This window comes from Anas platyrhynchos, chromosome 4 (genome assembly GCF_047663525.1).
Source record: "Anas platyrhynchos isolate ZD024472 breed Pekin duck chromosome 4, IASCAAS_PekinDuck_T2T, whole genome shotgun sequence".
Classification (NCBI taxonomy): Eukaryota; Metazoa; Chordata; class Aves; order Anseriformes; family Anatidae; genus Anas; species Anas platyrhynchos.
The window spans coordinates 18,256,883-18,272,337 of NC_092590.1; the positions used below are offsets into that span (position 1 = coordinate 18,256,883).

General features: G+C 44.1%; 1 protein-coding gene and 1 long non-coding RNA gene across 17 annotated transcripts in view; one reads left to right on the plus strand and one right to left on the minus strand.

The window, feature by feature from the left end:
- The window catches only part of LOC106014628 (uncharacterized), a 78,369-nt gene that overhangs the window by 41,686 nt on the left and 21,228 nt on the right, over window positions 1-15,455 (plus strand). For 6 of the 7 annotated variants that reach the window (XR_011809335.1, XR_011809334.1, XR_011809340.1 and 3 more), the window contains 3 exons: window positions 3,459-3,612; window positions 4,115-4,248; window positions 9,662-9,720. This is a non-coding gene — a long non-coding RNA (uncharacterized lncRNA). The remainder of the gene's footprint in view (window positions 1-3,458; window positions 3,613-4,114; window positions 4,249-9,661; window positions 9,721-15,455) is intronic. The other variant, XR_011809336.1, reaches the window with a different exon arrangement.
- SLC4A4 (solute carrier family 4 member 4) overlaps window positions 1-15,455 on the minus strand; it is a 235,204-nt gene that overhangs the window by 19,624 nt on the left and 200,125 nt on the right. For all 10 annotated transcript variants that reach the window (XR_011809315.1, XM_072038017.1, XM_038178960.2 and 7 more), the window contains 5 exons: window positions 11,312-11,500; window positions 8,605-8,718; window positions 7,845-8,006; window positions 3,235-3,413; window positions 1,752-1,824 (listed from right to left, as the gene is read on the minus strand). Coding sequence is in view for 9 of the 10 variants with exons in the window: in XM_072038017.1 (XP_071894118.1) it covers window positions 1,752-1,824; window positions 3,235-3,413; window positions 7,845-8,006; window positions 8,605-8,718; window positions 11,312-11,500 (717 nt within the window). In the remaining variant the exon portion in view is untranslated. The remainder of the gene's footprint in view (window positions 1-1,751; window positions 1,825-3,234; window positions 3,414-7,844; window positions 8,007-8,604; window positions 8,719-11,311; window positions 11,501-15,455) is intronic.

A 15,455-nucleotide genomic window follows, 5' to 3' on the forward strand; every position in this document is an offset into this window, starting at 1 on the left:
AAATCAAGGATAGGAACACTGACTTTTTAAAGCCACTTTCTTCGTTTTATATACATGCAGCATTGTTACTCTCTGCCTGTGTCCTCCCCTCCAGGCTCACATCTAACTGTGTCTTACAGCCCCCTCAGGCTCAACCAAACTTAATTTGTCTCCTCCAAAAGTGCTCCTCCAGACACCCATCTGCTCCACCACTGAGCTGCAATGAACGGTGCCACTGTTTCTGCGTGTTACTGTTCAGCTAACTGCTAACACCAGTCTGTGGATCCGTGGAGATGGCCTTCTGCAGCTGACATCTCCTGTTGTACTGTGTGCCTGCACACAGCAACACTTCAGTCATCCTCGGGAAAGGCAGTATCCTCCACCAGGAACAGATAAGCAGATTTTCTAGTTTGATTCTATGATTTGATGATCCACTAAGGATGCATTTCTCTGTGGCTACGCGCCAGTATATCTCAGAACTTGAAAAATAGCTACCTATCTAGATTAAATGGTATATGAGCAGCACAAGTGCCCAAAGCCTTTGCTAAAATCACGAGAGAAAAAAAAAATCAGGAGATAAATCACATTTTTTTGCACTGCTTCCTACAGAAACATGTTTTCAGTACTACTGAGCCAGGCATCACTTCTGAGCAATAAGGAATGTGCTATTTTAGGAGGATCCAGCCTAAAAGAATGAAAATTTGATTGTTGTGCTGGCTCTTTTAAAAGCAAGGCAAGCTGCAGGAGCTTCACACTGCTGAGGTGCGTGCTTTGGCAGCCCTAACAGGCAGGGCAAAATTCCTGCTCCACTAAAGCAGTGCCAGCAGTCCCAAAGATTTTTGGCCAGAACTTTTCTCATGGAGTAACACTATCAAGCTGTAGGCTCTGCTCGTTGCCATCAGTTCCACATATTCTTTCTTATCACAGTTAATTCTTTTCAGTGGACCATGTACACTATGCACAACATGCAACCTATGAGTAGGCGCCAGATGAAGATCTGAAGGGTGTTTGCGGGAGTCACTTTATCCTCTAGAAACAGCAAGACTTCAGGATGAATGAGAAACAGAGAGAGATCTGCAGGCTGTATTACTTCCTCTAAAAAAAGAGACTTTTGTCAGATCCATCCCTCTGATACATGGTATAGAAGCATTGCTAATTCTGCACCTGACAACTTCTTCCAGAACTACAAAACAAAACCAGAAGGACTCCTAAGAGTCCTGGAAGAAGGCTGTGCCAAGCTGCACTCCTGGAGCTCACACCATCTCACTCACCTGGACCGTGCACAAAGGGACAAAGCCACTGTGGAAGCATCTGGGCTCGTGTATGTGGACCTAGTGCAGATGTGCACACACGTACGTGCAAATGTACTTTTCTTGACTCCGTCTGTTAACGTCACCAGTATGCTCTCAAACTTAATCCACAATCTATCTTCCATAAAACACGGGCACAGAAGCATAAGAATATAAAAGAAAACTTCACCATACATAAAAATGGAAGAAAAATCTTCAAACAAAAAAGCCACGGCCACAAAACCACCAGACTGGAACTTTGGCACTATTATTATGTAGCACACTATAAATATGATTTTTCATTTCAGAATGTTTACATTTAAGCCTCCATAAATTGCAAAACTGCACCAGTGATTCTCACTGATCTTCTTTTCCATACTTCAATAATGAGGGTCTTTTTATAGAATAAAAATAGCCCGACTGTTGTGGCTCTGGCCACTTGGTTGTGTGAGCAGAAGGAAGCAGAAAAGGTTACATCCTTACCTTTAAGATGGGAGCCATAAAGACAGACACACCGGTCAGAATGAAAACAATGACACCCGTGACTCTTTGCTCCCTGAAACAAAATCAGTGGGTTAGTAGTATCGCTTCAGCTTTCATTCTGATTTTATTCCCTTTTCAGAGTATTAAAAACCTGTGTAAATCTGGCAGCCACATTTTTGCAGACACATTTTCAAAGCTGAGGGGCAATTACAAGCCACCACCAGCAAGCAGATATCTTGTTCTCGACCGAGCCTCACACACATCTTTTTTTTCCACACACCAAATCAGTTTTTGTATGTTTGCTTGGTCTCCTACTTCCAGTGTTTGTGGATCGGTAGAGTACTGCTACTGAGTAATGAGGAGTGTGTTTAAACGTTAAACATTAGAAACTGTTAACCAGCAGACCAAATTCTCTGCACGGCAGTTTTCACAACATGCAAATAGGCAATAAATCATTAGCTCTCCACTCTGAAATTAGCAGCATGTTTCAGAGCTTGGTCATTGTACTCCAACAGTTAGGTAAGTGCATTTACTGTACACCGCTCTGTGCACCAGGTACAAAGAGGACTCACAATTCCCTGGTCTGGGCCTTTGTGGGTTGCTGGACATCTGACATAAGAGGCACCCACATCTGCTCCCTGCAACTGAAAATGCCCTTGCAAATAGTATTTCTGAGAACTTCAAGTTAGGCCATTACATGTCTGTTATTTGCCTAAGTGAGAGGCCTGATTTCCAGAAGTGCTGCTGCTTCTATTGAAAGCACTTCAGACCACTTAATTAAGGCAATCAAACACAAAATAAATGGTTTAATTTAGTAGAATCGATCGCTTTAGCCACAACATGTTTAAATCCTTTACCACTATGTTTGCTTATAAATGTCTGTCTAGTTTCCATGCATAAAGGAATCTGTAGTAAATGCATCTCTTTTCTCAAACACTGGAAAACTTTCTCTGACCTGGTTGAATAGACTTCTGAGGAATTGCATGGAGAGCTGCACTGCCTAATCTCACATTCAGGTTTGGAAATACAAAGAAAGCCTTAAGAAACACTGTATGAAAACTTCGCAGGATCCCATTGGCACCAGACCTTGCTGCGTAAAGTCTTGTGTAGTTAGGGGTGGTTTCAATGTGCATGCCCAAAGTAGACACAGAATTTAGCTCAACTCCAATGTGAAGTTTCTTTGTTTTCCTCCCTCTACTCTTACTCTCCCTGTACACAGACACGCACATAGTAGAACAGTTTTCTTCCTTTTCAAGAAAGACTATTTACAGAAGGACTATGCCAGATAAACTTCTAACTGGATATAACCTCTGAGGACAAAGAAAAAAAAAAAGCTGTAGGGAAGCACAGCTGATCTTAAGATTTACTGCAAATCTAAGAGCTATTCCCTCTGCCTGTGTCCTGTTCGAAGCAAGACCATTTATAGTACCAACTGATCTTTGCAGGCAAACAAGGCAATGAAGGCCTATTTGGTTTGACATACCTCACTCCCAAAAACTTGGGCTGTTCTCCAGGGGCTGAAGTTTCTGTCTCCATCTTCAAGCTGTCAATATGAGCTATGGAGATCACAGTAGCAGCAACATACCAGGGCAGGCCCATGAAGGAGCATATGATCATCAGGATGGCCACCCAGAACAAATCCAGATGGTAACCAGCACCTTTCTGTGAAGGGAGACAGAAAACCTTTGCTTTAATTTTTCTAAATAGGTAAGGAACAGCCAGGACGCTGACACAGGAGCAGAAGCACAACAACCAAGCAGCATTTCCTTCTACAGCATCTTTGACCAACTGCTTGGCCTGCTCTCAGAGACAGAAGTTTTCACAAGCAGTTAGCAGAGTAGGACACATTGCTGCTTAACGGGTAAGCTGTGTGCCTCAGCAGGGAAAGCAGGTATGCGACACAGTCCTGGCAAGCTCTGAAAACAATGCAGCTGGCTTAAGCAATAAGTATAGGAAAGCAGCAGTCTTGCAAGCAGTCTGGCAAACGAACAAGCATCTTGTATATGCTGCACGGTACTTGGAGGTTTAGATGGTGCCAGGCTAGCCCTGCAGCCAGTCAATCAGGTAGCTCAGCACAGTGGTACTGAACATAGCAGACTTTGAGTTAAACACAACTGGAAAGAAGTAATGATTACTGAAAAGTACTAGGTGGGCTACGCATCCTATCTTATAAACAGTGTAAACAAGCAACCTCTCAAAAAAATATATATCTTGATTACAGTAGGCTCACAGTATTCTGAAGGAGCTCTGCATTGCCTCTGAATAAACACAAATGAAACCCCATTATATAGTGCTATTTTTATAATTAAATGTTCCCTTTTTTTTTTGTTTGTTTGTTTTTTTTTTGTTTTTTTAAACGTGAGGTGACACGGTGAGAAGAAATGCAATGCCTGGCACCATCCCAACCCGCTGCTGCCTGCCCGCAGCACATGCAGACACAGAGCAGCCCATTTTCACAGCATGAGACCAGCTCCGGCAACAGCAGTGTTCAGACAGGGTAAGTGCATGCGAGGATCGTCTGCAAAGCAAGAGAGCAGTTTAAGACACTGTCAGCTGTTATCCTAGTGATCTATTACAAGTGCCTGGGACTTCTTTTTATACAGTGGGAGGCCAGGATTTCACCAACTGTGCATTCATACGAGTCTAGCCCTCCACACAAACATCACAGTCAGAGTAAAGCCTGAATAACTAACTAGTCATGATGGAGGGAGGAGCAATGCTGACGAAGGTACCGGTGTTAGGAAAGTGACGCGTTATTCCGGAATCTGTAATAGACAACAAGGTGCAAAATCCCTGTCCAGCTGTGTTCACTCTGTCCACTTCCTTCAGTTTCTCTCTTCCTCTCTGGTATCCTGATTTGCAAAGACACGGCAGATGAGCAGTGTTTGCTATCTTTAACTGGACTTGTGGGCCAATTCCAAAAGTCAGAGCACACTTCTGTACAATGGAGAACAAAGTTATCCACAATTTCTCCCCGAGGTCCCTTGTTTTCTTCCAAGTACAAAAGCTCATTCCATTTGCAAGTGTTTTTTTCATTTGGCATCAGGAACTAAAACTGTTCCTTAATGTGCCAAATCATGTCACGTTTGTGTCAGTGACAGCTTAGATATGCACAGAGATTCAAACACCCAAACTACCCTTTCAAAAAAACAGCCCAAAGCCTAATTTTAGTTTCAAGCAGCTGTTTTAAAATAACTTTCAATGTAATGACTTAATGAAACCTACCTGAAAGCAATCTTACAGGTATATGGTGCCTGCCAAAAGGTAACATTTACCATTTCCTATCTCAGAGCAAGATCTGAACTCCTATATTTAAGATAGGAAGCAACTGTAGAATCTCAGTCAGGGCTTTGCAAATGGTCTGAGCGCTGCTGATCACGCTGGGTACTGAACGCCTAACTTTATGCTTTCCTGGGGAAAGCAACAAGAGCAGCTGATGGCTTCTCATCACCTAGCAAAAGGAGAAAGCTGCCCTCATTCCTCACACCCTCTTAAAGACCTCTGGTCTTCAGATGGGCTTGAAGAGAAACTCCTGTGGAAACTGAGATTGGAAAGAGAGTAATTTCTGTCAGAAGCAGACACTGGTGCCTGCTAGCAAAACACTGGGTAAATTTACCTCAAAAAGCTTTTCCCAAACAACGTACACCTTTCTTTTTATTGCTTTTCTCTGTTATTTTTAAATCCTTTAATGGACTAACACAGGAAATCCACCAGTCACAAATGCCAAGAGAAATGGAGAAACAAAAGAGCCACAAAAGAAAGGGATCTTCAGAAAAATACCAGAGAAATCTTTAAGGTTTGATATTTTAAAGAAGATTAACCTTTTTTTAAACTTGTTCAATTTGATTTTATTGGAAAGAACAAATGAGCCAGACCTACTTGGTGACCTAAGAGGGAAAGCAACCCAGCTCCTTTTGAATAGTACTCATTGTTTTCCTAATAGACGCACCGCTTACCTTGGCTGGCCAGCAGCACTCAGCAACACCCTGCCAATACTTTTAACAAGGCACCAGCAAAAAAAGAAAAAAAAAAAGTCCTCTTTTGGGCCTACAGTAGATTTTCTGTACTTTTGTATATTTTGGTGCAGAGCTGCAGGGTCGGACTAGTGAACCCCCATTTAAACAAAAGCATATTCTCACAACCCTAACAAAGGAAGCAGGAAACAAATTTTTATTTTAAACAGTACCTTGTGGGAATGTTTATACTTTGCTACTAAAAAAGTACACCCAGTGCTGATAGCATAACCGTGTTCAGCACCTACAAGCTAAAGCAGAAACAGGGAAGGTGCACCTTGAAACTGCAAGGCCGAGGGGAGGAGGACACGTTGGTCAAAAGGCTGCATGCCCTCTGCACAGGAAAGGAATTACCCCTGGGTTTCAACCTTTTGTTGCCTTCCCCAGCTTTGCTATACCTGGAGTGGATACGGTTACACCTGTGTAGCAGCAGAAGGCCGTATCGTGAGGGCTCAAGTGTGCCTAAAACTGAGGCCGTGTCCAGGAAACATACAGGTGAGGAAATCAGACACCTGCAGAAAGCAAGTGTATGCTGACAGCCCTGTCTGACAGGCTTGCAGACATATGCGCTGTGCCTTGCCTCCATAATCACCTACACCTAATGGTGTGCTTCAAGGGCAGGGTAAAGATTAGCCTCCCCCTGAGGAAGATGTGGGCACACTATTAATTTTATCTGCCCAGCTCCAGATGGCAAGAAGGGATGTTCTGGGGGTCATTTCAATCCAGCCCTGCAAGACAGCGGTCAGCCAGCAATCATCACTGCACAACAAACCTTCCCCGTGCCCTCTCTGTCCCCCAGGTCAGTCTTAAATCACGTTGATTGTCTAATGCCCACAAGTGACCATTCGAACTGCAACATCCTCCTCTTTTTCAAGTAAGAGCTCAACTCACAGGAGAGCTACATTTCCAACAGCTCTCAGTATGACTGATGAGCTGGCTAGCTAAACAATGACCCAGCATTAGCCATGTTTTGAGTGAGTCTTTGCTCTCATAGGTTAGACCACTTGAAACGTGCACTGTTAGCAGGAAGGGAGAGTCTTCTTTTACAGGAATTTAATATTTTTCAATAGAACTGACCAGGCAGGGAAAGGAAAAACCCTACAGGCATGAAAACCTGCATAGTGCTGGTCTGGAAAGTTTATTTTAAAAACATTACTACATCCTAGGCTGTTCTATGTCAGCGGATATAAAGCTTCTCTTTCAATAACATCCAACTGTAGCTATACCTTTGGTACATCCGAGATCTCTTCAGCTTATTTCTTGTATTTTACCGCACCATAAAGCCACCACGGCTGCTGTACTTGGGCCGTCTCTTGCCATACCCACCAGAGGTGGGTTTCTGCCATCACCCAGCACACCAGGACCCCCCTTTGGAGCAGCTGACAGCCTCACGTATGGGTTGGCCGTGACACAAAGAGCTTTGTTCTGCCAGTTTGATGATTCTATTTCTGGGAACACCCACTGGCCTTACGATTAGCACACTAACAGGGGCTTATCAGATCTGGAAAATCTTTGCCCGTTTTGATTAGGTGAGAAAGATTTTGGCTCGGATGCAGTCCACAGAAAAATCAGGTCACAGCTTGGGCTGGAGCAGAGGACCTTTCAAGCACGCGGGCTCTTCCAGCAGCAAGCCTGAGCTCCTACACTGAATGCTCTCTGCAGATCCACGCATGCTCGTTTATTCCACAGTTAACTTTCATTCTTTCCCTCCTGACACAGTGACATCAGAGGACACTCAAGGGTACCATTAGTCAATCATTAGAAGGGTGTCAGGCATCCACACTGAACTTCAAACTCTCTGGTGTCAGGGTTCAAGGCATTACCCAGCACAGCAGAAAAACCCACACACCCAGCTCTTTCTACCTTTTACGGTTACAGCTTGTGCTGCCCCATCCTCCCTCATTAGGTTTTCTTCCGAGTGAGATCCTGACCTCGTGGATATACCGTGGCTCCCTTCTTTTTCCTGTCCGTGCTGAGCCATGCTGTATATGCAGCCCTGCCGCAGGCCCTCCTCCATTTCTAGCACAGAAGCAGCACAGGACAGCTCTTCACATACATGCAAGACACCAAGCACACCCACCTTGAGCTTGTGTTCCTTCCTGTTGACGATGACGGCTGTAATTTGCTGGTCCATGAAGATGAGGATAGTCACCAGCAGTGCAGGGATGGCTGCTGCCAGGTACACCCACCATGGGTTCCCTCCAAAAGGTGGGATAAACCAACCCCTCTCGGGACTGGTGGGCTTTTAAGGGCAAGGGAAGGAAAGCTTATGTTAGAGTTGCAATATATGAGTGACATTATCATAGTATAAACGTCTTTACACTTCCAACAGGGATTTTCCTTCCATTAAAAGGCTACAGAGAGACACTTGAGGTTTGTGATAATTTAATCCTTCCCAGAAACAGCAACAAAAAGTCCTTAATAATTAAGCATTGATTATGGGGGCCCAGCTTTTGCAAGCTGATTAGCAGCAAGGTTACAAGGGGGACTACGAGGAATGTGCCAGCAAGCACCCTCAAGCAGCTTCTCCAAGGAGCTGAACGAGGGAAAGTGTCCCTGGGGTGACTGAGCACATAACCCAGCGCACACAAGTCCTGGATGCAAGAACTTACACCAGTCTGAAAGGAGGTAGGAGAAGCTGGATCTATGTTCAAAGTATGGAGGCACGATTTGGGGGATAAATCAGCCAACCAAAGCAAATAGAAAGGGTAGCAGCTGAGTGAAATGGTCCTTTCCAGCGAGCTGACTGCTGTCTCGTTTTGAGGGCATTTTAGTCAGGGCAGATGGGTAGAAAAGGGAAGCTATCCCAAAGTCCACAAAATGAGCTGACAATTACATACCTTGAATTCACTTGGCACAATTAGTTTCGGTGTGTCCACACCTACCAGGGCATCTATTCCACAGAAAATCAGAATGGATAAGATAATGGCAAAGTCACTGATGAGCTTCCTGGCCTGAAACAGAAGTTGATATCGTAATAGTCAGCACTATGAGGCACCACTTTATCCCTGCCTTAGATTCTGTGTGATACTCCAAGTGTGCATTTGGTGGCAATACAAACTAATTATTTCTTTTTACGTAGAAACAAAGGTGCACATTGTAATGTCTTATTCCATTTTCCCCAAATGTGCCTTGGTACTTCATTGTGTTGTCTGAAGGCCAAACAATTAAGCCTAAATGGAATTATGAAAACAAGCCCAAGGAAAAAGAAAACTGCTTTTGTAAGAAACTCCCACATGAATTCTTCAGAACAGTCTTACTGATACTGCTTTCAACAGCAGCCAACAACCACCAGGATGGAGGCCTAGGAGTCTGAAAAGCTTGCAATGCAAGTCTATCAAGAAAAATAGGTCCTTTCTTTAATAAGTAACTTCCTGTGCAAGATGAAATGCGCATAGAAAAAGCAGGGAGGGAAGAGTTCACTCGAGACTCCCAATTCCTCTCCTGACAAGGTGCTGAGCATGCCTGGGAGCAGAGCAAGTCCGCTGCTAGCACAGGCTTTGCTCTCCGACTGTCGGTGCCAAGCACCAGCCTGAGGCTAAGGCACATGGGGACCATGCAGGGACACGGGAGGCTCGGAGTGTTTGGGGGGCCAGGACAGCCCACTGATAGCTATGGTAAGCCAAAGTAATGGTTGAGAACCATTTAATGTCTTGGAAAGAATTCTGAGATGGTTTAGGTTTGTTTCTTTTTTAAATAACTGGATATGTTTGCATTCTGTTCGTACTGATTACTGAAAGACTTCCAGGTCAGCTTCCAACATTAATAGATAGTGAATATTTACAAATGAGCCTAAAAAAACAGTGACGTTTTTACACATTATTTAATATTGTCTCCTCCTGTTTGCCTTCTGATCTGATTCTTTAGGATTCTCATATTCATGTTATTTCTCTGCAGGGACAGAGACTGCATTTTGATACAAGTTGAGCTTCTCATGTCATCTCAGAAGTCTTAAGGTATGTGCCTTTCACAAAAACATATGTTCTGCCCAGATACCATTCTTTTAATGGGATTGATTTTGCAATGTACATTGAAGAAAACAAAACAAAACAAAACAAAACAGGGGAGGGGGGGAGTGGAAGAAAATGGAAGACCCAAATTTCCAAGACAGATGTGATATTCCATGTAAATGGCAGAGTTTGAAACGGCATTGTTTTCTGTTCAAGTAATAAGTCAACCCAAACAGACAGGATGAGAAACTCCGTTTCTTGGTTAAATCCTCTACATACTCTGAGGAGTGCGACTTTACCCGAGTTAATGCAATAAAGCTGCCACCGGTTGGGCTCTGAAGCTAAACCAGACAGGCCCCACTGTGCTTGTCTGGAACTATGCGGGATCTTTAAAGATTTGTTCCTTCCAGGCTTCCCAGGTTCACATAGTTACAGATACATTGAGTGGCATTCCAGGATAGATGGAATTCATTTCCTTTTTATTAAAAATAATAGGAGGTTCGATTGTAACACAGCAAAACAGTAAATAAAAATCCTTGCAGGATAAATCCCATTCTGTCAGAATGCCAAAAATGGGGGACAAGTCTTACACAAACACGGGTTTTTGTTACACAAACAGAAGCTCATGTGCATGTCTTCTTTCAGATGCAAACTGATGAAACTGGCAAAGGCTGAATCTTGGGGAGGGCAGAGATACTTGTCCAGTGTGTTTCAAATGAACCCCTTACAGCTGAAAGGCCTTTTTTTTTCCCCTGCCTTTGAACATTGAACAGTTGTCATGACAAAGACAGAATAAGCAGATGCACTTGAAAGATGCATACAAGTTGGCGAAATCTTGTTTAAATCAATGCAAAAGTTACCAGGGACATCCCTATTTAGCATCTGATCTTAAGAAAAGAAATGGAATTCCTGCTTCAAGTCCCTACCACAAAACGTTCGCCAGACATGGACTGTAGGCAAGTTTTACATTTTTGAGTGCTTGAAATGCTACCTGTTAACATGAAAGACGCATCTCTTCTATGCTATACAGACTACTAGCTTACCCACTTCGCAGGCACAAAGCAAAGGGCTTCTTTTGTCCTCCCCAAACACTCCTCTTAGGCTATAAACAGGGAAAGTTCTGACATTGATTAATCATCCCTATGGCATATTTGATTTCTGTAAAATGTCCATCCAACCTGCCCCAGAGTCAGTACATAAATTGAGCTTTGTATCTGGCTCTGAAAATAGCTAGCTTGAAACTACATAGGCCTGGAATACTCTTAAGACTGATAAGCTACATTATTGCATATCTTTGCTTGGAATTGTTGTCTTCAGTACCTTTAAAATCACTGTCACATCTCAATGACAGATTACTGCTCCTTTTGGCTCTTCTGTTGACTTACCTGTGTCCTTCAGAAACACAGAGAGTGAAAGCTAAAGCAAACCCAGGCTATACCTTGGTTAACCAGTACCATGTTGTTATTGCGTCAAATACAGTCTGGCTTCCCTGCAAAGCTTTTGCCCCTCTGTGTGACAACTACACCAAGAGGAAGGCTTAACTTTGCACTCTGAAAGAGTAAAGAAACTGACGGTTTGGGTGAAAGGAGAGACTTACAGTGGTTGGAAAATAGCGACTGGTCTTGAATTTCTTCAGGGCCATGGAGCAGGTGTAAGTGCCAAAAAAGAGGATGAAAGACATGAGGGTGATGTCAGGGACATAATCACAGCTGTTGCCCACAAGGTGTCCTCCATATTTCAAGCACTCCTTCTTTGTCAGAGACGACCAGTCAATGGTGGTGTTGTACTGCAGAAAAAAAAGAACATTTCCATGATGCCACGTTCACATAAACACTGCCCACACTACAATGGGAACAGAGACAGACCATCAGGAAAAATACTGTGAAGAAAATGGAGGCATGGAACAGAAGCTAAAAATCCCTGTGCTTTTGGGCAGGCAGAATGGATTTTAACCCAGACAGAGGATGGTGGTAACTTTCAAACTCAGGGGTTACACCTTCAAACTTGTAAAGAAGATCTTTTGAATAGGCAATAAATAAAAGGAGAAAGCAATTTTGTGTATGAAGCACCTTTCCACATCATATTTCCAACTGCAAGGTGCTCGCTGTCTGGGCTGACAATCAAAACCAAACACTGCCAGCTTCAGAGAGGTATTTCAGACACTCTCCCCATTCCAAGTCTGCCTCAGCTGTGGTCTGCTGAACAATTCTGGGTTTTCTGGAGGGGAAGTGCCGTGTCAGAAACTTCATGCAGAAGCTTGCGACAAACCCTACATCCCCTCTCCATCACTCATTCAGTACAAGCAACACCAAAACCAAATGTGCTTCTCTTGGATGAAAACGAGCAAAGTTTCCACAGCAGAAAATCGCTCTCCTTGCCTAACAGAAACAAGCAGCAAGAGACTTCTGCATAACCAACATCGTGCTGCTGCAGTTAGGTGGTGCTCCTCTGAGCATCTCCACCAAGCCGTGCCAATTGTCCTGGGCTAAAAGACGGACACTATGGTAGTGAAGGCTGAGCAAACAAAACTAAGTTTTGCTTGCTTTTGTTTGCTTGAATTCAGCTTGTGCTGGTAGGTTGCAAATTTTGGGAGACAAAACAAATCCTCTGTGTTTACAGAAAAGCAGCCAGGAAGATGCTGATGTCCAACCTCACTCTCTGCTATACACCTGCAAAGTACTCCGGATACAGAGTACTTTGCATGCTGTAAATGTCCCTGAGCAGGGTAGAAGAATTACTAAAGTAGAGCAATGGCAGAGCAGGTCTCTGCCAAGCTGGTGAAATGTGCTCAAAACTGCAAAAATGTCCTACAGCACCAGCTCACCTGCTGGGGTTCAATGCAGCGTACACAAATACAATCATTTCAGTTCATTTCAGCAAGAGCTGAGGGTCTCTTCCTTACAGTACTAGCAAATAAGATCTCACATTCGAATTTCCTTTAATAACTTCCATTCTGATTTGAATACTTTGTTACTAAAGATGACTGATTGCAGTTGCCAGATAGGGAGGCACTATTTGTATTTAAAATGCCATTGTGGAATCCAGAGCCTCACAGGACATGTTAGATGATCATCTGTGTCCTAATGCTTAAGGTGAGCAGAGCCTGAGGAAGTGTCTTTTCCTTTCCCTGAGCCTGTATAATTCATAATAACATCAGCAGAGCCACGAGGATAGAACAAATACAAATGCACGAGAGGCCAAGACTATAAATGTGCACAAAGCAGTGAGCTCGCGAGGTTATTCTGGGTGCACCCAGAGAGCACCGTCATGGGGGAGACAGGGAATTCACAGCATGTGTGTTAATACCGAGAAAAGTTTCAAGTAATTTTAGGTACCTATAAACTTCTGCCAGTCCAGGGAGTTTTGGAATCACATTGTCTCTACTCCTCTGTTTCTGTATGAAAACCCAAATGAAGCAAATCATAGACCCAGGAACCGTAAAATTAGAGATAGCGGATTTTTAACAAAAACTCTAAGTGAATAAATAACACAGAGAGAAAAGCTTATTTTACTCCAGATACTTCAGCTGTAGAAAACTTATTGCAAATATGGGCACAGAATAATTCAGACTAACGTGCAATTTACCAGAAAAAGCACGTTCTTCAGGCAAAACTGTAGGATATAAAATACGTTGTTGCTTATAAGGGAAATTTTCAACAAGTAAGTTAAGCAAAGTTACATTAGAAATCTTGAAAATACTGAAGGTACTCACTGAAGACTAAAGCTTCATGGCCTCATATCTATTAGTATCTATTAGTATCTTGTTCATGTGGGTATATTGTAAAGTACCTCCCATATGCCTCCAAACACTGGATGGTTAGCAAGTGATCAGAAGCTGCACGCGATAAACTTCAGTCTCCACAGCAAATTTTGTGACTCCAAAGAGCTCTAGCTAAACTGAGGCATGATTGTGCTGACAGTAATAGCAGCGAGGAAAAACAAAACAAAACAAACAAACAAAAAACCCAGCCATGTTCTTGTTTTGACATGATGCCGACACATTTGCTCTCTCAGCATTGCGTCTCTCAGCGGCACCATGCAGCACCAAATTGTCCCTCATCAATAGGGTTTCTGCAGGTCTGCCCTGACTGTTGGCTTCAGGGCTGCAGCAGAGGGGAGAGCAGACATCAGAAAAAAAAAGTATTTTGGAGCAAACTTTGTGCACCGTGCATTTGCATGCATACCTCCCACAGAGTTAAACCACCAGCACTTGCATTTTTAGAGCTACAGAAATAAAACCCAAAAAGCGTTCAGTAGTTAAGATTGCTGTGTGGGATACCAAAGAGCAGAAACAAGAGGGCATCCCTTTTCCCACAACCCTACTGCCTAAATGAATCGGTGGCCCCTCCTGGAAGTGCTCACTGCCACCCAAACATTTGGCTGGCAGCTTATTTGAGGCTGACAAGCGTACAAAAGGCAGCACACAAACACAGGGCCAACCAGCAGATTGAAAATAGCTGGAAAACTCCAGGACTGCTTGGGTTGCCTTTGCTCTGAGCACCAGGATATGTTATTTAGCGAGTTCTCCTGCTGCAGCTTTCAGGCTGGGACAAGGATATGGGGCACTTCCTACACGAGGGAGCTGCCAGCTATAGGAGATCCCCCCCAAAGTGATCCTGCTTCGTCACAGCACGTTCACCTCCCTGGCCAGCTATCTGGCAGGGTTTGTAGCAGGGCTGCTCTTCCTGCTCGCAACACCCTCGTCTCTTGTCCCTGGACATTCCTTTTGCTTTGAAACTACAAAAAATTAGTGCTGGCTCCCAGCTTGCTCTGCCGCAGGCAAGGAAACAGCCAAGCTCTGTGCCGGGGGCTTGCTTCCCCAGCAGGGACCAGGGCTAAAGCAGGAGAGTTCAGTTCCTCCAGGGGCAGCAGGGCCCCCCGGCTCTTTGCAAAATCAGCCAGAGATACAATCGGGTCTGACAGGAGCTGCCTCCAGCCCTACCGGGTGGCAGAAAGGGTGTCACAAAATGGGGTTTTGGGGAAGGAGGGCCGAGATGTCAAAATTACTGTTCCGACAAAGGACAGTTGGGAAACACAACTTTTTGTTTTTTTTTCTTGTCTCCCGGCCTGAGTTTGGTTCTTTGCCTTCCTCTAATGCGTACCTCTTCTCTCCCGAGACTGTCAATCAAATGCTAAATCCACAAATAATGAGAAGAGTCGTTCTCGTTAATGAAACAGAAGTGGCAACTGGCACTCTCCTCTTGACAGGTGGATTTAGGCGTCCTGACGGCTGGCATTGTATGAGAGCTTGGGGCTGCTCATCACTTCCCCAAGCATTATTTTGTGTGACGGGCAGCTGAACAATTAGTCCCTCACTTTCAGCCCTTCAAGAAGCAGTGAACTCAGATGCTCAGCACCACAGCAAGCTGACAGAGGTGGGGCTGGGAAGATGGCAAGGAGCAGTAAAGGGCACATCAGGTGCAGCATCAGGAGACCTCACTTCTATTTCTTCATGCTGCTGCCGACCCTTTGGGGGCCTTGGGGGATGCCCTTTCCTTCAGGTTTATGTCTAACTTCTAGTGCCTGAAGTGGTCCTGCACAGCATGCCAAGCCCAGAAACCCTTCCCTTTCTGCTGGGCTACCTGATGCCACACAAGAGTGCCCACCACATTAAGAGAAACACAGGCAAGTAGGATCTGTATTCTTCAGTGGAAGGTTGCTACTCTCTCTCTCAACTTCCTGTGCATGAAACACAGAAGCTTCTGAAGCTATCAAGATCTGTTTCTTTTTCATCCAAAGCT